Genomic DNA, 25,965 nt, shown 5'->3' on the forward strand with positions numbered 1-25,965 from the left:
GCCGTTTTGGTTATTGTTACAAGGCCAGATCAGTCAATCATCCAGACTGTTGCCCCTGCAACTAATGAAAAGGCTGCTGCCCCTCTTCAGGAACCACACTTTTATCTGGCCTCTCAACAGATACCCCTCCGTTGTGGTTGTACCTACGGTACGGCCATCTGTATCGCTGAGGCACGCAAGCCTCCCCACTAACGGCAAGGTCCATGGTTCATTGGGAGGGGGGGGGGGGGGGTCAAGACCATATAAGCTGTTTTTAATAGCGTGATTTCTTTTTGCAAAAGGATTGTAACAGTGCTTTTGCAAGAATTCAAACTGAATGAAAAGAAAGGTTTCTCAGGTGTATATAGTCTCAGTAGTCTTTGTCAATCATGTTGGCGTGCGTTCAGTTACTAGTGTTTTAAATGAAGCATGACTGCACTCTGAATTGTCCAAACAAGAAATTTTACAAGGTAATAAGTCAGGGTCAACATATGAATCTATATGCCCTGCTCAGAATTATTGTAGTGAGACACCCTTGTCCTACATGATCTTCAAGTTGCCTAGTAAACAAAACAAATTACTTAGTGTAAAAAAAGTGACAAATTTCCTGCTTATCAATAAAAAATCAGAACAGTATACCACTAATTCATAGATTATTTGGTGGATGTGTGTAATAGTTGAATGGGTGGATTGGTACCAATTAGTGCCTAATGCATGCTGCATTTTAATAGTTGATGCCAGCCACCAACAAGCCTGTTCTTCTTGAATTTTTTTTTTTTTTTTTTTTCACCCTGGATTCCCATTATCATAATAATTTCTGGGTTGGTATTGAATACAGACAAAAAATAGAAATAGTGGCAAGTATACAAAACTACAGTATGTAAAAAAAAAGAAATCTATTAAATATAATAATCTGAATCTGTGGCAGTGGTATTTTCAAGCACTTTTTTAAACCTTACGCAGAGCATCTCCAAAATAAACAAAACTTTTTCTTACTCTTTCTAATAAAACAAAACTAAAGAAAAGGGAATGTGATAATATATAGCAATGCAACATCAGAGCATGCACAAATTTGGTGCAAAAGTTTCCGCTTGCATGTTTATGTATTAATAACTTCGAGAATACTCGCAAATAACTTACGTAATTCTATAGAATTCATAACGAGCAACTTCCCTACAGAACTACTAACAGGTGTTCAGTATACTTAATCTGTTCAAAAATTAATGTAAACACAAAATGGTTGGACATTTAATGTGATTCTTGGTAAAATTCTTCAGGGCATGTGACCACATTGTCAGTACATAAAATTTTGCAACGTTTCAGTCACTGTTGCATATGGCCTTCTTCAGAGTGTTTATTTTACTGTTGCACAATAAAAGTTCTTATGTACTAGTCTAAGAAGCTGTTTTCATAATCTGATTGGGTACTGAGGATGAGGAAAATCTATGATCGATGTCATTTATTGGTGTTTGTCCATTTCCACAAATAACAAGAAACAAAGCATTCTGGATTGGTGTTTGCTTTCTTTCTTGTCATTAGTGAAAATAGATGAATGAGAAATGGGCAGCAGTAATGGGATGGCACTGTTCACTTGCTACCTAGTGTCAGCTGAGGTGTGCTAGTACTCTATGTACTTATGGCCACGTTGTGCTCCTGTGTGCGTGTGCAAGTTGCTCTGCCAAGAGGACACACAAGATCAGCGACGAAGAACATCTGAAGGCAAAACTAAAAAACTTCAGGTCCATCTTTGGAGCCAATGATTATTGGAAGTAGATGATAGACAAAACTATGGCAACAAAGGATGAAGTCATAGGGAAGAGCAGAAGGAAACACAAAAGCTGCCTTATTATCATACCAGGGTTCACTGAACAAGTGTGCAAAATTCTCTGCCAAGCAGATATCAACCCAATTTTCTGAAGCAGCAACGAAGTAAAATATGTTCTTGGCCCAATGGAAGACGCAGTTGCAAAGCTATAAACTACTGTAGTCTACAAAATTGGCTGTGAGTGTGGTCTAATGTACATAGGTGAGGCAGGGCAGCTGATTAGCACATGGTATTTGGACATGCAAATATGCAAATACATTCGTGTAAAACAACATTCCAAGTCAGTGGTGGCGGAACATCAGGATGAGTGTGGCAAATGGGTAATATTTCAAGAAGCCCGCTTACTGGCAAAACCATACTTACCCTGAGGAGGAAGATTAGAAAGGCAATCAAAATAGTCAAGAGACCTACCAACATCAAGAGAGGAGATGGGCACAGTCTTCCAGCAGCTTGGCTGCCAGCAGTAACAGTGCCATTGCTGCCTGTATCTGCTGGCAAGAAATAAAGCAAGTGCCAGTAAAAGATGTCTACTTAAGCCTATAATAAGAAATAAAGCAAACACGAATAAAGGAAATCTAAATAACAGTAACAATATTTTTGTTAGTAGCTAGTTTCATAACAGAAGAAAATAAAAGATATTCATATGATGCAGACTGTAAATTGAAAGTAATAGCATATGCAGAAGAACATGGAAACAGATCAGGTAAGCAGCATTTCAACCCTCCATCAACAGGAAAAAACCATAACAGAAAAAACAACATTCGTGATTGGCTGGCTAGTAAAGAAGAACGGAAAGAAAATGAGAAAGATTAAATATGCAAATAGAAGACTGAATGCAAAATGGTCAAAAATAAGTGATAACATATTGAAATTGATTCAAGAACACCCTCAGAATTGCACTGGAATTAACAAAAATGATTCAATTACATGCTCATAAGCTAGTGCTGCAGTGGAACTTGACAGACTTTAAGGGTGCAGTTGGTTAGTGCTACAAGTTTATGAAGCATCATGGACTTAGCGTGCAAACCAAAACCAAAATATCTCAGAAAATGCCACAAGAGAAAATATTATTTTTCTATCACTCTATTATTCAACTTTGAAAGAATACCAGTGTGGAACTAAGCCAAATAGGGAATATTAATGAAACTCCTCAGACATTTGATGTGCCGAGTAACAGAACTGTTGCCACGATAGGTGCTAAAACTGTAACTATAAAAACAAGTGGGCTGATGGTACTAATTGTAATCCAGTGATCATTTTCAAGCACAAAACAATGCCAAAATCTTCTGTAGTACTGCCAAGTGTTGTTCACGTACATGACTAAGGGCTGGATGGATGTGGCTGGTATGAAATTGTGGATTAACAGAGTGTGCAAGAGAAGGAAAGGTGCTTTATTGAAGAAGAATTCTCTTCTTGTGCTAGATCAGTGTAGAAGTCAGTTGAAAAATACTGTGAAAGCGAAATTGAGACAGGGAAATACAGAGATTGGTGTAGTTTCTGGAGAACTTGTTCACAATTGCAGCCTCTTGCTGTCTCTATAAATAAACCATTTAAAGTGCATATGAGAGAGAAATGGATTCTGGATAAAACCGAATATAAATTGACACCAAAGGCAGCATTAAAACAACCTACAATCAAACAAGTGTGTGTCTGTATAATTTAGATGCAACATGCCATACTACACGCACTGCTCCAGTCAACTTCTCATAAGGCTGATATTAAACTTTGTAGCCTTTTCATTACTCTGTGTTTTCCCTGATATCATTTCATTGAATGGCTAGTTTGCCTCATAGTCAGAGAGACTATGATGCAAGTGTTCATGTCCAAATATATTGCATACTGATGTTCAGCTGTTTAGTGCAGTTCTAGTGAGAAATTTGGCAACAAAACTCGGGCCATAAATATTAAGTGATGTTTCAAGATTGTTTCTTTTTGTGAATCTTTCCTAAAATTAATGCTAAAATATTCCCACTGGGAATTCTGAATTAGTTCTCTGCTAGCAAGCATGATGCTCATAGAAAGTTTATTTTGTGTGATAATTCATTTACCTTTTTAAAAGCAATTTCTCTTTAAAATATACGTCTAAATGAGACATTTAGCCCAAAAAAAAAAAAAACCATGGTGACAATGCCTAACCTTTCTTTCTCCTTTCGCGTCATATTTTCAGCTTTCAGTTGAAGTAATCTTTCCTTTTCTGTAAAGGTACAGGCCATGTCTTTTGTATCCCCAGTCCTGGTCCTGCCTCCTCTTGCTGGGTGCTTGAGGTCAGTCTTGTATGTGTTTAGTTATTATTGACATTTTACTAAGCCCTACTTTTTTCTACAGTTGAATGAGACTGCTCCTCTTCTGCAGGCAACAGGCTATATCTTTCAGTTTTGACTTTCTTCGATAACCTTTCACCACATCACACTTCCTTTTTCCTGTTCATCAACTACTGTATCTCATTTCATGGCCTCATTTCCATCTTAAGGGCATAAATGTTTACCTCTTGTTCTCCACCCTTCCTCTTGCATATATGTATCTTACATATTAATGATGATCATATTGAATTCCTTCCTCTGTCTCATTAAAACCACAATCTTCAAGCTTGGAGCAACGCATAAGGCAACAAGCACAGTCATCGCCCATAGTCATACAATTATTTTTGTTATTGTACGAGGGTATTTCGGAAAGTAAAGATACACCGTACGCCAGAGGAACAGAAGAGTTTTGGCGAGCAAGTTGGCAACACTGGTGTTAACCTTGAACCGTTAGCTTTCTCCTCGCGGTTGTTCGGCTGTTGAACGTTGCTTCTGGTTGGAGTAGGTCGTGTTTAAAATGGCTGAGCCGATTCAGAATCCCGCCAAATGCGAAGTGCGCTCCATCATGTTTTCTTCATGCAAAAGGTCAGCGACCAGCAGATATTCACAAAGAAATTGTTTCTGTTTATGGGAACATTATGAATCGACAAAATGTAACGAAATGGTGTCATCATTTCTCTGAAGGTAGGACCAATGTTCATGACGAACAAAGAACAAGTCGGCCATCTGTGATCTCTGATGCCCTTCTTTGGAGAACGGAGGAAGCAATTCGTGCGAATAGACATTTCACATTGGAAGTATTGCATCAGATTATACCGGACGTGTCAATGACAACTGTTTATGACGTTGAGACTGTCAAGTTAGAGTACAGGAAATTGTGTGCGCGCTGGGTTCCAAAACTGTTAACGGAAGAACACAAAATGAAAGTGATGGGCTTTGCACTAGACTTTCTCACACGCTATGCTGAAGCAGGTGATGAGTTCCTTGATCACATTGTGACAGGTGACGAGACGTGGGTTTATCACCATACACCTGAATCCAAGCAACAATCAATGCAATAGCGCTATTCAAATTCACCAAAAACAAAGAAATGCAAAATGTGAATTTCAGCGAAGAAAATCATGGCTTCTGTTTTTTGGGACAGACAAGGCATTCTTGTGTTGGAATTTATGCCTCCTGGAACGGCAATTAATGCTGCTGCATATTGCCAGACTTTGAAACGTCGTTGAAGGGCAATTAAAAACAAATGCAGGGGAATGCTGACAAGTGGAGTCCGCTTGCTTCATGACAACGCTCGGCCTCACACAGCGCTCGTAACCAAAGCACTACTCAAACAATTCAAATGGGATGTGTTGGACCATCCGCCATACAGCCCGGACCTTGCGCCCACCGACTTCCATGTCTTCCGTTACCTGAAGTTAGGTCTTGGTGGAAAATCATTCCACGACGATGAAGAGATCAAAGATGAAGTTGAAATATGGTTCGGACAACAGGCGGCAACCTTTTATGACTGTGGGATACAAAAGCTTGTGCACCGACTTAACAAATGTTTGGATAACGGGGGTTATTATGTCGAAAAATAACAAATAATCCATTTAATAAGATGTAACTGACGTTTTCTAAATAAATGTTCTATTTAAGGACTGCAAGCCATTGTATCTTTACTTTTCGAAATGCCCTCGTAAATAACTGCACGGTTATGTGATTTTATATATTTGGGGTATCTTGCACGTGTCTCCTAGGCCCTCCCTTGTCTTATAATCTGGCTTGTTGATGGAAATTAGTCTGTACTGTGATAAAAAGTTCTTTCATTATTTTCAATGCAATTAGAAGTGAGTGCTATTTGATGAAATATCTCTACCACTTCAAAGAAGACAGCAGAATATTGACACACAAACTTTTCAAAAACATAATGGTGATTCTCTCACAAAGAGAATTAATGTTAACATAATGAAAAATGTCTCTACAAAATTCCTTTATCCTTTGGTGTTAAACTTTAAATCAAATAGAAATAACAACAATTGTAGCTCCACAAACTGTACAAAGATGAAAAGAAATGTGGTTTTGCCTAGAACTTCTGCTGTTGCTTCCAGACATCTCAGAAAAAAAAGAAGAAGAAGTTATAGAGTGTAATGCATGGTGAAAGTAAAGAAGAGATTGTGTCATGTACGTGACGTTGGGAAAAGATGCTAAGGATAAGGAAGCGTATCGTAGAATGAATCAAGAGGCGAAAAATACATGATGGTTTGAATGACTTTGACATGAAAAGGAAGTGCCAGGAGTTTGAAAGATATGGAGTGAGCATAAAGCATCTTTAACCCTTTCAGATTCTCTGGCAATAATTTTGTACATTAACTTTTACTGTACCTTAACTGTAACAGAAGTAATTTTCCACAATGGAAACCTGAAGTACACATTTTATTTAGTTACTGAAAAGCACACAATGTGCAAAGAGAAATCACAAATGAATAGTTATTCCAGAGTCAGTTTTATATTCAAGGTTTTCCTCATTTTGCAGTTTTGAGCATGGTATCGTTCACAATGTTTCTTACACAAATTACAGACAGTCTTCGTTTGGCTGGTGAAGGGAAGCAGAGAGGTGTGATTGCCTACAGGGCTTCCAGCTGACCCATTCATTAGGTGGTGGTACAGGATCTGGAATGGTAACTCAGCTTATTTCAAAAATCTGTGGAGAATAACCTGACAGGATAATGAACACATACTCAGTCATCCCTTCACCTAAGGTTTCAGACACAGTTGTTGAACCATATAATGCAATGCTGTCAGTTCACCAGCTAGTAGAAAACACAGATGAAACCTATGTCATAGACAATGAGGCACTGTACGACATCTGCTTCCACACCCTGAAACTTGCAATGCCAACATATGGAGACGTGAACCACCTTGTATTTCTCACAATGTTTGGTGTAACAACTTGCCTCAGTTCCCGCGGTCAGCTGAATTATGACCTTCGTAAACTAGCTGTTAACTTGGTACATTTCTCTCGCCTCCACTTCTTTATCCCAGGCTTTGCTCCTCTCACTTCACGAGGATCTCAACAATACCGTTTCCTTACTGTACCTGAGCTTAACACAGCAAATGTTCGATGCCAAAAACATGATGGCCATGTGTGATCCTTGGTCACAGTCATTACCTCACTGTGGCTGCCATGTTCCGTGACCGCATGTCCATGAAAGAAGTAGATGAGCAGATGCTGAACTTTCAGAAGAAGAATAGCAGTTACTTTGTAGAATGGATCCCCAACAATGTGAAGACAGCAGTCTGTGACATTCCACCTAGAGGACTCAAAATGGCTGCTACATTTGTTGGTAATTCTACAGCAATTCAGGAACTGTTAGAGTGTATATCAGAGCAGTTCACTGCCATGTTCCGCCGAAAGGCTTTCCTCCACTGGTACACTGGTGAGGACATGGATGGAATGGAGTTCACTGAGGCAGAATCTAACAGGAATGATCTGATCTCTGAATACTAACAGCATCAGGAGGTGACAGCTGATGTGGGTGCTCGAATTTGGTGAACAACAGGAAGGAGAAGTTGAAGAAAACTGAACTGTGTAACATTCCTGCCTTTGCATAGCAGTTGCCTGTGTTCCAGCAATGTTTCTTGTACATTGTATGGAACACTTAACAAAAATGGCTGACTGATTTGAGGTACACATTTGAGGAATATTCAACCTTTTCATCATGCACAAATGCTGCCAACTGTTGAGCATCACTGTGGAAATATCAGCATGTCAATGAAGCAGTGTGCAGCAGCTTGTGACCATACAGAAAGATTTTAATTACTCCAGAAAAAAATGGGCTCGGAAAGGATTAAAACTAGTTTGAACTTGTCTGCGCTTAGTGACAAAAATTGACCTTTAAAATGTGAGGTTTCTTCCTTACCGCTGTCAGAACAAATCCATTTGAGAGTATTATGGGCACAAATGAAAGAAAAAAATCATGTCCATAAATTTGATGTTCAGAATTAAAGTTGTACAGGTTTACCTGAGGAAGCCTTTGATTATGTTATAGTAAAACACTGAAGTGTGTATCCTCCCCTGAAAATTAACAAGAAAGTGACAATTTGAAGAAATGCAGCAAAGAAAATTTTGTGTAACTCATCTTCATTGCTTCCAGTGTCTCCTTGGGTACTGAATTTTCAGACGCATTTAATTCTTCAGAATAGGAAAATGAAACAATAAATCATGTGAACGATTGTGTGTCTTATTCTCTCTCTTCCCCATGCTTGTGGATTCTGCACACTCTTTACACTCTTATTTCCTGTTTTCTTTTCCTGCCCTCTCCCCACTGTACAATTTATCAATATGTGACAGTACAGCCTCCAGGTGTACACTGCCTATGCTGCCATACTTCTCAGTTTTAACTGTGGGGATCAGGTTAAAACTAATGAGCACTTAAAATGTTCATGTAATCAAAATTGAAACAGGTTTATAATTTAACAGGTGGCCAACAGTAATGTGATTTGCAACATATGCTTCACAGTTCTCATGAAAATAAATTAAATATGAATAGATTCAAAAGATTCATGAGTGGAGCTATGGATGCTATTTCAGCATGATTTTCAGACATTTTCTTAACATTTGGTTGCACAACCATAATAAATTGTTCAAAAGAAGGCATTATCCTCTATTGTCTTTAAAACATTTATTGCCAACTGGTGTCTACTAATTTCAGTAAACTTCTCAATTGTATCCAGGTGCCTTGTTACGCCTTGTACCTGGCCACCTCGTACATGCATTGGACAGGTTTGTTGATGGTTTTGCTTGATGGCATAGTTTGCTGGGTTCTGTTAGCCACGTGTGGTCACAGGCCTGATGGGCGCCTAGATCTTAACCTGCCAAATACTTTCGATGCCATTTTAGCGGATGACCCACGAGCAGCTGCTCGTGTTCTTCATTTTATCAATTTGACGAACCTCGCTAAGGACATTTGATGATGCTGTTTTTTAATCCTATACCTGTCAGTCTGTCTTTTATCGTGTTTTCCCTTTTAGTTGTTGTTGTCAACTTGTGCCTCGCGGTGCATTCTTAGAGTAGTCAGGGCGCTAATGACCATTGAAGTTGTGCGCCCTAAAACCCTCCAGCCACCTGTTTTGCTGCTCTGTAGTATAGAATGTTAAAACTTACGTAAATCAGGAGGAAAAAAAATCAGTAGATTACTTTCTTGTTGTGTGTATATTTCTCAAGCATATAAAATGTGTTAATGACCATTGATCTGATGTAAATGAGAAGGTGATGTGCTACCTACATGTGATTCTGCTGCAGTTTGGTAACATATTACAAGTATTTGTCCTTTACATTTGTAAAACAAATTTGCTGTATATATAATTTGTCTGCAATTTTCTAACATAAATGAACTCAGCATTTTCACTGAATGTCCTGTGTTTGTGTAGGTCTGATATCATCTGACTCATTATCACCAGAAGAACAACAAAGAATGAAAGTGGCATTTGCAGAGGGTTACCTTGCTGGAAATGGAGTGCGTTCCCCAGGCCGAACTATGAAATGGCTGAAGGTGATTCAGCAACTGCTAATGATCACTATTTTTCTTGCAATATTTATTTCTTTGATGGGTAAGTTGTATTGAAGTAATATGTTCATTTTGAAATTTAATTTTAATCAATTCTGACTTTCAACAGCCAAGAATTAATTCTGACATGTGTTAATAATGAGAAGTACTCTCTGCTATGCAGTTGGTAGTAGTTCGCAGATTGTAGATGTGGGTATATGAGATTTGTTCAGAAAAAAAGTCATTTTTGTTTTTTGGAAAGAATTTTATTTGTCTATATAAATGTTATCCTGTTCAAAATAGTCCCCCCCCCCCCCCCATACCAGTGTTTCTTCCAGTCCTCGAAACATTTCTGATTCTCGGATCTCTGGAATAACTTTAAGGTCTGTAAGCAATGTTTTTTAGTATCATCTCTGCTTCTAAAATGACAACTCTGTAAGCTTTTGTTTATTTTTGCGAATACAAAAAAGTCGTATGTGATCATGTCAGATTAGTGTAGAGACTAGAACTTTATTGAATCATGGTGCAGTAATTTTGCTACAAATCCAGGTGTGCTTCATGGAATTGGTACTCACTGTACCGTCTGTCTGCCTGTCACTCCACCTTTACTGTCTTGCCTTTTCTATTGTAATCTTACACAAACTGTGAAGTCAGTCTTGGGAAGAATCTAATGGCTCCAAAGTCAGAAATATCAAACCTTTCTGACAGCTGATAGTAGAATAATATACAGTATGGTTAACAGTGTGCAGATACTTTTCAGACATGTTTACCAACTCAACAATGAGAAAATCTTGCAAATCAGACTAATTTTTGAGTGCATCTCGTAGACCTACTTGATTTCCTGCAGAGAGGAAATCACACCAAGATAAACACGTTAATACTTACAGTAAAAAGGTCTTTCTTTTGATCAATTGTTTAGTGGCAAACTAACTGGAAATGGCATGCAGCAGAAAAAGCACTGAGATTTATTTTTCTTTTTTCTTATAATTCTGGTGAATAAGCTTGTCAGTCAAATAGCAAGAGATGTAAGTACACTCAACATCCATAAGAAATAGTCTTATTTGAAACTGTGATGATTTCACTGTGACATGGGTCACTTCTCCCCATACCCTCTGTGCATCTAGGAGGACATTATCATCAAATTGGAAGAGATATCTTCACTTCACTATTTCCATTTCTCCTGCAGCATATGAATACTGTTAAGAGTATCTTTTGTCTATTGCTTGTAAGAGAAAGAAAATAAATGAAAGACATGGAAATCGAATTTCTCAGCTCTAATTATAACTGACAAAATTTGCAAAGCAAAAGTTAAATGATGTGTCATTTCAATTCTATATTCTAGTTTACAATAATCTTTCCTTTTCCTTGTTCTTCAGTTTTACAGTTATGGTAATGATTATTTGTTCTTTAAGCTCCATATTGTAACAAACTTTTGCAAATGTAAATTTCATTTTGCTTATTATTTTGTCATTGAAATGTGAGTCTGGTTTTACAGCAAGCACAAGTGGCTCTGTTTTCCGTGTGCAGCTAGGCAGCCAAATAGAAGTGGATCCTGAAGAGATACACATCACATTCGCTGATGTAAAGGGGGTATGTTAACTATGAACCATGCATTAGTGTTAATTTGTTTTATATAATTAATGATTAATAGTAATTTAATTCATGTAATTCCACCTCCCATACTACCTGTACAAAGTTAAATTTGTACTGTTAGTACCCAAGCTGAATTCATTCAGAGTAAATGCGAAGAAAGAAAGATACTTCGAAAAAATAAGGCTGGAAAAATTTTCATAAATGCCTAGCATCTCTCTCTCTCTCTCTCTCTCTCTCTGTAACTGAAGCTGCCCTACAAGATAGAATCACAATAGAAACAGAAGGAAAAAAACCTACTTCATGGATTGTTTTCTTTTAAGAGCATGTAAAAATTTCTGTAGTATTGGAACACTGTTACACATACTTACTTTGCATATTAAGATATGGCATAATGTTTTTGGGGAGCACCAGCATGACACTCATTTGTACTTTGAAAGAGAACAACAAGAATAATCAAAGGGGTCATAGAAAATCGCGTTTTTTTTTTTTTTTTTTTTTTTTTTTTTTTTTTTCCAGAGACTTTAAAATAAAGACCCTGGCACATATCTGTATTTATGTAAGTCTGTTCTGTGGAAGGCACACCAATAATTTTAAGTGTTGAACAGTCAGTTCCATAGCTATGGTAAAAGAAGTAAATGATTTTTCATAGATAAATAGGCATAAAAGCCATATATCAAAAATGTGCTTGTTTTCAGCCAAAAATTCTGTTTAGTTCAGTAAGAGAGGAAATGAAAAGAATATAAGGATTCTCATTTTTTAACAGTTTAAAAATATTAACTAACATCAGTTTATTTATTATTTTAAATTGAGGAATACAGCATCATATTTAAAGTACCAGGGAAGCAGGTTGCTAGCCTTACTTGCCCCGGGTCCCTTATTCCAAAGTAACTTGTATCCCAACTGTCAGGACCACTTACTTGGCCACTCATACGTTGCCTGTGGTTCATGAACTAGGACATGACTACAGGAACCCACACCATGAATCACAGATCAAGATAAGATGGATAGTTTTTATGACGCACTCAGTGATGTAGTTGTTAGAGTAAAGGACAAGGACAGTGTTCCGCTCATGGGTGATTTTAATGCCAGGATTGGAAATCGAACAGAAGGGTATGAAAAGGTTATGGGTAAATTTGGAGAGGATATGGAGACAAACAGGAACGGGAAACAACTCTTGGATTTCTGTGCCAGTATGGGCTTAGTAATCACAAACTCCTTTTTTAAACATAAGAACATTCACCGGTATTCTTGGGAAGGCTGGGGAACCAGATCTGTCATTGACTATATAATAACAGATCTGGAATTCAGGAAGGCTGTGAGGGACACATGTCTATTCAGGGGATTCTTTGATGACACTGATCACTATTTAATCTGCAGTGAAATTGGTATTGTGAGGCCGAAAGTGCAGGAGGTCAGGTCCATATGTAGGAGGATAAGAGTTGAGAAACTTCAGGATAAGGAAATCGGGCGCAAGTACATAACAGTGATCTCAGAAAGGTACCAGTTACCGTATTTACTCGAATCTAAGCCGCACTTTTTTTCCGGTTTTTGTAATCCAAAAATCCGCCTGCGGCTTAGAATCGAGTGCAAAGCAAGTGGAAGTTCTGAAAAATGTTGATAGGTGCCGCCACAACTAACTTCTGCCGTCGAATATATGTAGCGCTACACGGGCATCCTTTGTACGCACAAAGATAAATACTGGCGCCAAAACCTCTGCGTCAGTAAATAAAATTTTTAAAAAAATTGGAAGACGAGTTTTTTTTTCTCCGCCCGAGTTTCAACCACTGCTTTTTCATACATTATCCAACGAAGTAAATACAAATTCCGTATTGTTCATCTTTGAATTTCAATGTACTACGAAAATCCGACTGGTAATACTGGGATTTTTGTCAATATGGCCAACTCTACGTTCTGAATTTTTTCCTATCTGTGAGAAGAGATGGTTGCTAATACGAACCTGATGAAATGTGAATCACATGCAGTATTCTCTTCACCATAAGAATAATACGAATATAAACATTTTGCCATGTATTCTTTCGTGTTTGCTTCTATCTCATTTAAATCCTGTCTGCCAAATAAACTACGAAACTAGAGTGAGACAACAGCAAACGCGGAAGAATATACGTATCGTGTCATGTTTATATTCGTATTACTCTTATGCCTAATAGTGGTACAGTCAGAAATGAAGCACGGCAACTGACTAGATTTTTAAATCTAAGATGACTAATTTCTGTGCAGAATTTGATGTACTAAAGAAGCGGCCGCAAAGAGTTTCAAACGGAGAAAAATTTTCGCCAAACTCTCATTCAGAACATGTTCTATCATACGCAGTCTATTATTTGGTTCTTGTTGATCATTATCAAAGAAAGCAGCAGTGTAAGTAACAACAAATAGCAGTCTCTTGCCATTGTTTCGCTAATGAGACGATTCCTCTCTTTTTTTAATTGTAGGCGGCAGTAGCGCGCACAAAAGCAAGCCATGCCGCGAGCAGCGACAGGCCATAAACACGCACTATCGAATGCGTCAAACAATGCATGACACAGTATAGTAATGCATTTTCAGCTTAGAGTGACTGGCGTAAACACCTATAACATAGAAAACGGCACTTATCAGATCAAAGCAAAATAAGCAATCGATTCAAACCAGACGAAGCACGTGAAAAAGGAAGGGTATCCGTATAAATACGGACGGAGCGCCTGACGCATAGCAATGGCTACCTAGTAAAGCTTAACTGCTAAGCTTTCGACTCGAACCAAAGTACTGTAGCTGTATCGTCATTCATTCGACCTAAATTGTGTCTCATATTACAATGGACCAACTTTGTTTCGATTTGGAGGTGCGGCCTAAAACTTTTCTCTCCCCTTGAATTTCGAGTCTCAAATTTCAGGTGCGGCTTAGATTTGGGAATTTTTTTTTTCCTTTATTTCGAGTCTCATTTTTCAGGTGCGGCTTAGATTCGAGTGCGGCTTAGATTCGAGTAAATACGGTAGTTGAATGTAGCCAATTACAGTCGTTGGAAAAGGAGTGGACAAGGTACAGGGACACAGTACTAGAAGTGGCTAAAGAATGTCTTGGAGCAGTAGTGTGTAAAGGCAGGATGAAGCAAACAGCTTGGTGGAATGACAGTCAAGGCAGCCTGTAAAAGGAAAAAGAAGGCGTATCAAAAATGACCACATACTAGAACTCAGGCAGACAGAGAAAGTTATGTTGAATAAAGAAACAAAGCCAAACAGATAATTGCAGCATCCAAGAAGAAATCTTGGGAAGACTTTGGAAACAGGTTGGAGACTTTGGGTCAAGCTGCTGGAAAACCATTCTGGAGTGTAATTAGCAGTCTTCGAAAGGGAGGTAAGAAGGAAATGACAAGTATTTTGGACAGGTCAGAAAAACTGCTGGTGAATCCTGTTGATGCCTTGGGCAGATGGAGGGAATATTTTGAAGAGTTGCTCAATGTAGGTGAAAATAAGAGTTGAGAAACTTCAGGATAAGGAAATCGGGCGCAAGTACATAACAGTGATCTCAGAAAGGTACCAGTTAGTTGAATGTAGTCAATTACAGTCGTTGGAAAAGGAATGGACAAGGTACAGGGACACAGTACTAGAAGATCAGTAATGTTTCAGATTTCGATGTGCAATGGGATAGGAATGATGATGGAAATGGATCACATTTGAGGAAGTGGAGAAAATGGTCAATAGATTGCAGTGCAATAAAGCAGCTGGGGTGGATGAAATTAAGTCGGAACTCATCAAATACAGTGGAATGTCAGGTCTTAAATGGCTACACAGGATAATTGAAATGGCATGGGAGTCGGGACAGGTTCCATTAGACTGGACGAAAGCAGTAATCACACCAATCTTTAAACATGGAAACAGAAAAGATTGTAACAACTACAGAGGTATCTCTTTAATCAGCATTGTGGGTAAAATCTTCTCGGGTATTGTTGAAAGGAAAGTGCGAGTATTAGTTGAGGACAAATTGGATGAAAATCAGTGTGGGTTTAGGCCTCTTAGAGGTTGTCAGGACCTGATCTTTAGCTTACGGCAAATAATGGAGAAGTGTTAAGAGTGGAACAGGGAATTGTATCTCTGCTTTATAGATCTAGAAAAGGCATATGACCGGGTTCCTAGGAGGAAGTTTTTCTCTGTTCTACGAGATTATGGAATAGGAGGCAAACTTTTGCAAGCAATTAAAGGTCTTTACATAGATAGTCAGGCAGCAGTTAGAGTTGACGATAAATTGAGTTCATGGTTCAGAGTAGTTTCAGGGATAAGACAAGGCTGCAACCTGTCTCCACTGTTTATATTATATATGGATCATATGTTGAAAACAATAGACTGGCTGGGTGAGATTAAGATATGTGAACACAAAATAAGCAGTCTCACATATGCGGATGACTTAGTTGTGATGGCAGATTTGATTGAAAGTTTGCAAAGTATTATTTCAGAGCTAGATCATAAATGTAAGGACTATGGTATGAAGATTAGCATCTCCAAAACGAAAGTAATGTCAGTGGGAAAGAGATATAAACGGATTGAGTGCCAAATAGGAGGAACAAAGTTAGAACAGGTGGACGGTTTCAAGTACTTAGGATGCATATTCTCACAGGATGGCAACATAGTGAAAGAACTGAAAGCGAGGTGTAGTAAAGCTAATGCAGTGAGTGCTCAGCTACGATCTACTCTCTTCTGCAAGAAGGAAGTCAGTACCAAGACTAAGTTATCTGTGCATCGTTCAATCTTTCGAGCAACTTTGTTGTATGGGAGCGAAAGCTGGGTGGATTCAGGTTACCTTATCAGTAAGGTTGAGGTTACGGATATGAAAGTAGCTATAGGATGATTGCAGGTACTAGTCGATGGGAACAATGGTAGGAGGGTGTCCACAGTGAGGAAATCAAAGAAAAACTGGGAATGAACTCTATAGACGTAGCAGTCAGGGCGAACAGACTTAGATGGTGGGGTCATGTTACACGCATGGGAGAAGCAAGGTTACCCAAGAGACTCATGGGTTCAGCAGTAGAGGGTAGGAGGAGTCGGGGTAGACCAAGGAGAAGGTACCTGGATTCGGTTAAGAATTATTTTCAAGTTATAGGCGTAACATCAGAAGAGGCACCAATGTTAGCACAGAATAGGGGGTCATGGAGGAATTTTATAAAGGGGACTACGCTCCAGACTGAGTGCTGAAAGGCATAATCACCTTTAAATGTTGATGATGATCATTGAGGAATACATGAATCGTCTGTTTTCAAACTAGGGTGACTTTTTTCCTTCATTATAATGATACGAAGAACACATGGGTGGCTGTTTCATACTATTATTCAGCCATCTTAAAGCCATCCACTGTTTTCTTAATGCTGTTAACATATGACATATATATATATAATAGAGGGAAACATTCCACGTGGGAAAAATATATTTAAAAAGAAAGATGATGAGACTTACCAAACAAAAGCGCTGGCAGGTCGATAGACACACAAACAAACACAAACATACACACAAAATTCTAGCTTTCGCAACCAACGGTTGCCTCGTCAGGAAAGAGGGAAGGAGAGGGAAAGACAAAAGGATATGGGTTGTAAGGGAGAGGGTAAGGAGTCATTCCAATCCCGGGAGCGGAAAGACTTACCTTAGGGGCAAAAAAGGACAGGTACACACTCGCACACACACACACATCCATCCGCATATACACAGACACGTTACAAATGTCTGCTTGTGCACACCCGTCCCTCCCTCCCCCCCAGGCAAGTCCCCCCGCTCCCGGGACCGGAACGACTCCCCACCCTGTCCCCCCAAAACCCACATCCCCCCGTCCCCCCCCTCCCCCCCCCCTCCCCCCCGACGAGGCAACAGTTTGTTGCGAAAGCCTGAACCCCGTGTGCATGCCCGTGTTCATCCGTGTGTCCGTCGACCCGCCAGCACCCCCATCCGGCAAGTCACATCATCTTTGTTTTTATATATTTTTGTCTTTCCCTCTCCTTCCCTCTTTCCTGACGAGGCAACCGTTGGTTGCGAAAGCTAGAATTTTGTGTGTATGTTTGTGTTTGTTTGTGTGTCTATCGACCTGCCAGCGCTTTTGTTTGGTAAGTCTCATCATCTTTCTTTTTATATATATAAAAACAAAGATGATGTGACTTACCAAATGAAAGTGCTGGCAGGTCGACAGACACACAAACGAACACAAACATACACACAAAATTCAAGCTTTCGCAACAAACTGTTGCCTCATCAGGAAAGAGGGAAGGAGAGGGAAAGACGAAAGGATGTGGGTTTTAAGGGAGAGGGTAAGGAGTCATTCCAGTCCCGGGAGCGGAAAGACTTACCTTAGGGGGAAAAAAGGACGGGTACACACTCGCGCACACACACACATATCCATCCACACATATACAGACACAAGCAGACATATCGTGTGTGTATATATATATATATATATATATATATATATATATATGATAGAGGGAAACATTCCACGTGGGAAAAATATATTTAAAAAGAAAGATGATGAGACTTACCAAACAAAAGCGCTGGCAGGTCGATAGACACACAAACATACACACAAAATTCTAGCTTTCGCAACCAACGGTTGCCTCGTCAGGAAAGAGGGAAGGAGAAGGAAAGACAAAAGGATATGGGTTTTAAGGGAGAGGGTAAGGAGTCATTCCAATCCCGGGAGCGGAAAGACTTACCTTAGGGGGAAAAAAGGACAGGTATACACTCGCACACACACACATATCCATCCGCATATACACAGACACAAGCAGACATTTTTTACAAATTTTTTCATATACCATTGTCTATTACAAATCTTATGTAATTTCATATGATACAAAAATGCCAATAAACAAGATTGAATTGAATACCACATACTGTAGGAAGTAGACCTTTCAACATTCATACTTTAGGGTTGAGGGAAGCAACCTCTCTATTGAAGGTGGATATGAACTGCCACAGTAACACCACAGTGTATGACAAACAGTTTCAAAACTTTTTTTTTGAAGAGGAGGAGAGGTTGGGATGCAACTGTTTGGCAGCTGATGTGATGCTAGTGCTCAAAGTGGCCAGCATATAACTGGGGGGAGGGGGGGGGGTATAAACTGAGAACATGCTATTTATAATGCTGTTACTTCCATACCATTGACCATGGGGCTTTTCTTCCCCCGGAATTTTTATTTTAGTGCTTCGCCTGACTGGTGGATGGTTTCACTGTGCTCTGTGTTTTTATGAAGCAAGGGACCGATGACCTTTGCAGTTTGGTCCCTTTAATCTTTAAGCCAACCAACCAACCAACCATATTCCCTAGTCATTAAATCTCACAGTGAAAGTTTTCAGTGTGAATAGAAAAATCTAATTAAACAATATTATGAAAAGGTAAGTATTACTTGCCAAATAGTGGAGAAGCCGCATTGTAGATAGGCCAGCAAAAGACTGTCACAAAATAAGCTTTCTGCCATCAAGGCCTTTGGGTCAAAACAAGATGACAACCACACACGCACAAACAAACGCAACTCCCTCTCTCTCTCTCTCTCTCTCTCTCTCGCTCTCTCTCTCTCTCTCTCTCTGTCTCTCTCTCTCTCTCACACACACACACACACACACACACACACACACACACACACACACACACACACAGTGTGGTTCAGCAGCCAGAGGCTGCAGTCGTGTGTGTTTGGGGGGGCTGTCATCTATTTTCGACAAAGGTCTTGATGGGGAAAACTTATACTGTAACTTTTTTTTGTGCCTATATGTGACTCACCATCTCTGCTACATGGTAAGTAGCAACTTTCCTTTTCATAATATTGTTACATTCTATCCTGGATTCTCTATTGTTTGAAAATGTAACTAAAATAATACCGCATCGCCAGTTAATGTCAACATACGGGTCACAGCATCAGAGCCATAACTGAATCATTGAGAATCCTTCAAGCTGGGAAATTAATTGTAATCTGATGTGTTTCAGTTGAAAAGGAACTGTTTAAGAGTATAACCACATGCTTTTAGTACATGGAAAACTAGGCACAGTTTTTACATTCTTGAAGGTTAGTTGCTGCTTCTTCTTATGACTATCCCTTTGCCCTTATCATTGCTTTTATGCCTTGTGTGTATCCATCGTGTTGATCTATTCTGCGTCCCAGATATCAAAATCGATCCTTATCCCTGGTTGTGACATTTAGTCCTCCAGCATATTTTTGATTGCTGCTACAATCTATAGTGCTACAGTAGACTGAAAAATGCAACTTAATTTGCATTTTGAATGCTCTTCTCCACCCTTACACACAATGAAAAATGATGTAAGGCGTGTCGCTATATAACATGTCAGTAAATTTGTGATCCTACCTGAAACTATTATGGATAGCAGAAAATGTGCATTATCTTCAGGCTGGAAATTTACATACAGTAAAACCCTACTTTCACACTTATCAAGGGACTTTTAAAAAAGGGTGTAAATTGTGGGAAATTACTTTTCAAGTTCATACTTTATAAAACATTAATAATGGATTTTATTAATTGTACTGGCCTTCAGTTTGAAAATATTGGTTTTGCACAAGTTTTATTTCCATTAGCCTTTTGGTAGTTAATGCTTTTACCAGAAAAATTCAGAATTATAATTTGATTCAATTTATTTTTGTGAATTCCTTCCACCTTGTTTTCTAGTTCAGAAATACATTCAAAAGTCTTGATGTCTACATAAATATTCTAGCAGAAGTCCAAAAGTGACTGGGACATGGGTTACATACGTTTTAATCTGCTTGGAAGTTTCAAATCAGTACACACTCCCCAACAGAGTGAGAAATCATTCTGAAAACAATTCTCAAGGCTATGGCTAAGCTATTTTCTCTGCAGTATCATTTCTTCCAGGAGTGGTAGCCCTGCAGTGTGTGAAGGTGAACTTCTGTGTAGTATGAAAGCTAGAAGAAGAGATACTGGCAGAAGTTAAGTCTGTGAGGACAGGTTGTGAGTTGTGCTTGGATAGCTCGGCTGGTGGACCAGTTGCACATGATAATAGCAGTTGGCAATGTGTGATGTTGACTGCTTTGATAAGATATCAGGCCTAATTAGAGAATTATAACAATGAAAATAATCAGTTAGAGAATAGCATTCCATAAATGATGTCAGAACTTTACCTGTACGTAAATGTGCAGTGGCAGAATGAAATATACTTCTGTAGGTCACAATATATTTATAATTATGAAAAAAAGCAGTGGATGTGAAATTACGTTGTGAATGTAGAAAATTTGAAGGGAATGTAAAACTGGGGTTACACTGTATCTTAACAGTTTTAGTGTGAGTCTTGCAAAAGGCAACCTATTTTTGAACTGTTCTGTGTAGCTACTGTCACCACCCCTAGCTAATGGAATCATCTCGTTCTAGGTGTCTTGACATAAGTAATGCTGCATGTCAATAACTACTCTCCTTGAGGCTGTGCCATGACCATTCTCCAGAAGTGATGTTTTCTGTGTTGTCCACAGGGACATTTTATACAGTATGGCTACCTCTCTCTCTCTCTCTCTCTCTCTCTCTCTCTCTCTCTCTGCCCCCCCCCCACCCCTCTCCCTCCCTCTCCCTCTGTACCTCTGTGGTAATAATGCTTTATTGACATCACTTTATTAAAATATATGTTCTGACAAAATACAATTAGTGAGAAGTTTAAATATGACATCTTGTTGATCATAGTTCCCAAAGTTTAAATAGCAAAAACTTTTAGACATGTAAATTGCTTTTGTGATATTGATAGAAGAAAAATCTTTGTTTTGTTGATGCAGTATATGTTCTGTGTTTCAGGTTGATGAAGCAAAACAAGAACTTAAGGATGTTGTTGAATTTTTGAAGAATCCAGAAAAATTTTCAGCTTTGGGTGGGAAACTCCCTAAAGGAGTTCTGCTTGTTGGACCACCAGGCACTGGAAAAACCCTTCTAGCCCGTGCTGTAGCAGGTGAAGCTGGAGTCCCATTCTTTCATGCAGCTGGTCCAGAATTTGATGAGATTCTTGTCGGTCAAGGAGCTAGGAGAGTTCGTGATCTCTTCAGTGAGTTCCAAGTAGAATTTTATTGATTATTGTTAATTCGTGGCCATCTTAACCAAGTAATTAGATGTATCTGCATATGTAGAATTGATCCAGCCAAGCATCAAATCAATAATTATTAACTCAGCAAAATTTGCTCTTGTGTTCTGCACTCCACAGTTAGAAAGAGACAGGTAATAAATCCACATCTTAGTTGGATGACAGTGTATCAGAATCGTTCACCTCCATTCACAACTTGAAAAGTGAAACATCACAGTCTATACATAAGAAATTAAGTTATGCTGTGTCTGCTTCACAAGCAAGTTTTAACTCCTGTTATGATGTCCCTTGTGTTCTCTCACTGTATTGTACTGTTCAGTTGTAAATAGCAGTTGTGTTCTGTGTTTATTGTAGTTAAGATTTTAGCTTGACACAAAAAGACTGATAGTAGTATTTGCATGTATATGATGTAAATTAAACATGGCCAAAATCCTCAAGGCATTTCATTCTATTACATAGAATACATTTAGATGGTGCTGATGCTGTTTTATTGTGAGGACCATAATGCATTCATTTTCATTGTAGGTCTTGCAGTAACATTGCGAATAAAAAAATGAGATTCATTCATTGCCTTCATAAATTCTGTTATTAATCAAAATCCAGAAATATATGTATTTATCTCATTTGTGAAGATGTATTTGCCTGCTGTCAAAGTGGTCATTGAGAAGCTGAACATAGTTTTCAACCATGCATGTGATAATACAATATAGACATGATTTTGTACACTACTGTGTAGTTTTCACTGTAAGGAATGCATGGAATAAATTATGCCTAGGATTCTGCATGTCTGCAGGTATTTTAGGTGATGTGACATTGAAAAAGGCGGAAAGAGGCTGGATGGATAAATATTATACAAAGAATTATTTTTCTCTCTTTTATGCACAACAGTTATAGAGCAGCTGGTGATTGCTTAGCCTCTTGTAATGGTCTTTAAACATTATTGCAGTATTTTATAGATTTTATTCATCTAGAAGGGCTCTTCAGTTATTTTGCAGCATTAAAGAATGTGCTTCTCGTTAAATAGTCACAAGTGAAAAGAGTGTGTATTTTTCATCTAATATGAAACTATGAGTTTTTTACAACCCAAGTAGGGGGTATTGAAATGACACTTTTAAATCCCTGCATGCTCAGTCAAGATGACCTTTACCCTTTGTGAGTTTGCAAGATGCTCAGATTTGCAGCATTTTGTACCCATATGGAATAGTGTTATGTAGGGAATGATAGGCTATCCACTGGTACCTGCAAATAGTGTGCAAACTGTAGTGTGATAGAAGAAAGACAATGAGGGAAACTGTTTTAAAGATTGGGCAAAATACACTCCTGGAAATTGAAATAAGAACACCGTGAATTCATTGTCCCAGGAAGGGGAAACTTTATTGACACATTCCTGGGGTCAGATACATCACATGATCACACTGACAGAACCACAGGCACATAGACACAGGCAACAGAGCATGCACAATGTCGGCACTAGTACAGTGTATATCCACCTTTCGCAGCAATGCAGGCTGCTATTCTCCCATGGAGACGATCGTAGAGCTGCTGGATGTAGTCCTGTGGAACGGCTTGCCATGCCATTTCCACCTGGCGCCTCAGTTGGACCAGCATTCGTGCTAGACGTGCAGACCGCGTGAGACGACGCTTCATCCAGTCCCAAACATGCTCAATGCGGGACAGATCCGGAGATCTTGCTGGCCAGGGTAGTTGACTTACACCTTCTAGAGCACGTTGGGTGGCACGGGATACATGCGGACGTGCATTGTCCTGTTGGAACAGCAAGTTCCCTTGCCGGTCTAGGAATGGTAGAACGATGGGTTCGATGACGGTTTGGATGTACCGTGCACTATTCAGTGTCCCCTCGACGATCACCAGTGGTGTACGGCCAGTGTAGGAGATCGCTCCCCACACCATGATGCCGGGTGTTGGCCCTGTGTGCCTCGGTCGTATGCAGTCCTGATTGTGGCGCTCACCTGCACGGCGCCAAACACGCATACGACCATCATTGGCACCAAGGCAGAAGCGCCTCTCATCGCTGAAGACGACATGTCTCCATTTGTCCCTCCATTCACGCCTGTCGCGACACCACTGGAGGCGGGCTGCACGATGTTGGGGCGTGAGCGGAAGACGGCCTAACGGTGTGCGGGACTGTAGCCCAGCTTCATGGAGACGGTTGCGAATGGTACTCGCCGATACCCCAGGAGCAACAGTGTCCCTAATTTGCTGGGAAGTGGCGGTGCGGTCCCCTACGGCACTGCGTAGGATTCTACGGTCTTGGCGTGCATCCGTGCGTCGCTGCGGTCCGGTCCCAGGTCGACGGGCACGTGCACCTTCCGCCGACCACTGGCGACAACATCGATGTACTGTGGAGACCTCACGCCCCACGTGTTGAGCAATTCGGCGGTACGTCCACCCGGCCTCCCGCATGCCCACTATACGCCCTTGCTCAAAGTCCGTCACCTGCACATACGGTTCACGTCCACGCTGTCGCGGCATGCTACCAGTGTTAAAGACTGCGATGGAGCTCTGTATGCCACGGCAAACTGGCTGACACTGACGGCGGCGGTGCACAAATGCTGCGCAGCTAGCGCCATTCGACGGCCAACACCGCGGTTCCTGGTGTGTCCGCTGTGCCGTGCGTGTGATCATTGCTTGTACAGCCCTCTCGCAGTGTCCGGAGCAAGTATGGTAGGTCTGACACACCGGTGTCAATGTGTTCTTTTTTCCATTTCCAGGAGTGTATATCATTTGGTAACCTAGGTATAGTGTATTTGTTCTGCATTCCCAGATAATCGGTATGATCTTACAAATTATAACCTTCAGTCAAGGAAGAATAGAAATTGTGTTTTTTACAAGTTGGACATGTCAGCTCAAGATAGTGGGCCTGCACTTTCTCTTTGATAAGAATTTACACAAAAGTCTTATACTTAATCTATCTTTCACAGAGGCAGCAAAAGATCGTGCCCCATGTGTTATATTTATTGATGAAATAGACTCTGTTGGAGCAAAACGTACAAACTCTGTTCTTCATCCATATGCGAATCAAACAATCAACCAGCTGTTATCGGAAATGGATGGGTAAGTTATATGTCATCTGTTATCTGTCTGTTTGTATGTATGTATCTATGTCTTTCTTTCTGCTGATCGTGCCGTATTGAAGCTAAATGCTTTGGTATCATAAGTCAAAGATGTGAAACGCTCACCTGTAACATCTGCTAAGTATTGAAACGTTAAGTGACTCAAAGTGCAGCTAAATAGTATCAGCTGACTATATGTAGTGCATGAGGAGAGATCGCTACATAGCTCAAAGGTATGCTGAATGATACATAAAAGCACTTAAATTAGATATATATAGCTAGCTGTTAAACTTACATACCTGCGTGTTAGCGTAGGTCGGAAATACAGCTTCTTTCAACTGAAAACATTCTGACCTGTCTATTTGAGTATATATATGGACAAAAGCATTTCTCACGTATTGGTATCCAAGGGCTTTAGCAACAAGCTGCAGTAAGAAATCCGACATAGTTTCACTTTGTGTGTATAGAAAATTGTGTGAAGCTCAATTGAGTACAGAAAATTGCATGGAACTCAGTTGTGTCAACTTCCCATGATAAGACTATTTTAAACCTCTCACGCATATGAGCACCAACATTGGTTATAAACATAATGTCTATTAATCAGTAATATTTATCTAAAATAATTTCAATAATTAATGTGCAATTGCTGGTTGCTTCATTTTGTTGTGACAGATATTGTATTGATGGTTAGATCAGTTTGCTGATTTTTGTGGCCGTAGAGACGACAAGCACTGTCAGCATTATTTTGGCAACTGCAAACTGCACTGTCCAAAACAATGGAATACGCCATAGGTTTACGATAGCATGTAAGAATAGTGTCACCATTCTAAATTGATACTACTTCCCATGCATCTAAGGTAGAATATTGGAAATCATCAGAAATAGCTCATTCCAAAGTTATAGATATATATATTTTACTTCAAAGATAGTATTAGAAAATTCAGACAAATGGAGATAAAAAAAGCAGTTTACAATCTATAGCTGTAATTACAGGATGAAAGAGGGCAAAATAAGTAGACAGTTTCTGCTATAATCTCAATTTATCCTGTTTGGGGTGATTTATTGTTTCCCCCTTACTTGTTTTACATTTGAATTTGTCACATCTACGTATTTTCTCTGTTGCAGCTTTCATCAGAATGAAGGAGTGATAGTCCTTGGAGCTACAAACAGGAGGGATGATTTAGATAAAGCCCTTCTCCGTCCAGGAAGATTTGATGTTGAAGTAACTGTAAGGATACTCCAGAAATTTACATTTTGTGTTCTGGTCATGTTAATGTGTAGAAAATAGTTCTCTGTTTCATTATTAGTGTCAGGAGTAAGTGCCTGATAGTCAGTTGCCCCAAAAAAATTACTTAAATATCTTGTAGCTGATTGCCTAGATGTCATTTTAACAGCAGCAAAGACAATGTGGTGTGTTATCAGTCATGAAACTAAACTTGAAAAGGTAAATGATAAAACTCCCTGTTGATTAGCTACGAGACATATGACATTAGATTCAAATCAGTGGTCATTAGATTCAGTGAATTCTTCCTAACAGTATCTGAAAACACAAGAACAAAGAGGGGACATTTCCATTACACTTAATTATACAGACATTTGTAGTTTTGTGA

At 39.4% G+C, this 25,965-nt stretch overlaps 1 protein-coding gene across 1 annotated transcript in view; it reads left to right on the forward strand.

Moving 5' to 3' along the window:
• The window catches only part of LOC126162512 (ATP-dependent zinc metalloprotease YME1L-like), a 108,231-nt gene that overhangs the window by 47,318 nt on the left and 34,948 nt on the right, over nt 1-25,965 (forward strand). The window contains exons 5-9 of the mRNA XM_049919065.1: nt 9,520-9,699; nt 11,131-11,225; nt 21,002-21,245; nt 24,224-24,356; nt 25,481-25,583. Of these exons, the coding sequence (XP_049775022.1) occupies nt 9,520-9,699; nt 11,131-11,225; nt 21,002-21,245; nt 24,224-24,356; nt 25,481-25,583 (755 nt within the window). The remainder of the gene's footprint in view (nt 1-9,519; nt 9,700-11,130; nt 11,226-21,001; nt 21,246-24,223; nt 24,357-25,480; nt 25,584-25,965) is intronic.

Source organism: Schistocerca cancellata, chromosome 2, assembly GCF_023864275.1.
Source record: "Schistocerca cancellata isolate TAMUIC-IGC-003103 chromosome 2, iqSchCanc2.1, whole genome shotgun sequence".
In the NCBI taxonomy this organism is placed as follows: domain Eukaryota; kingdom Metazoa; phylum Arthropoda; class Insecta; order Orthoptera; family Acrididae; genus Schistocerca; species Schistocerca cancellata.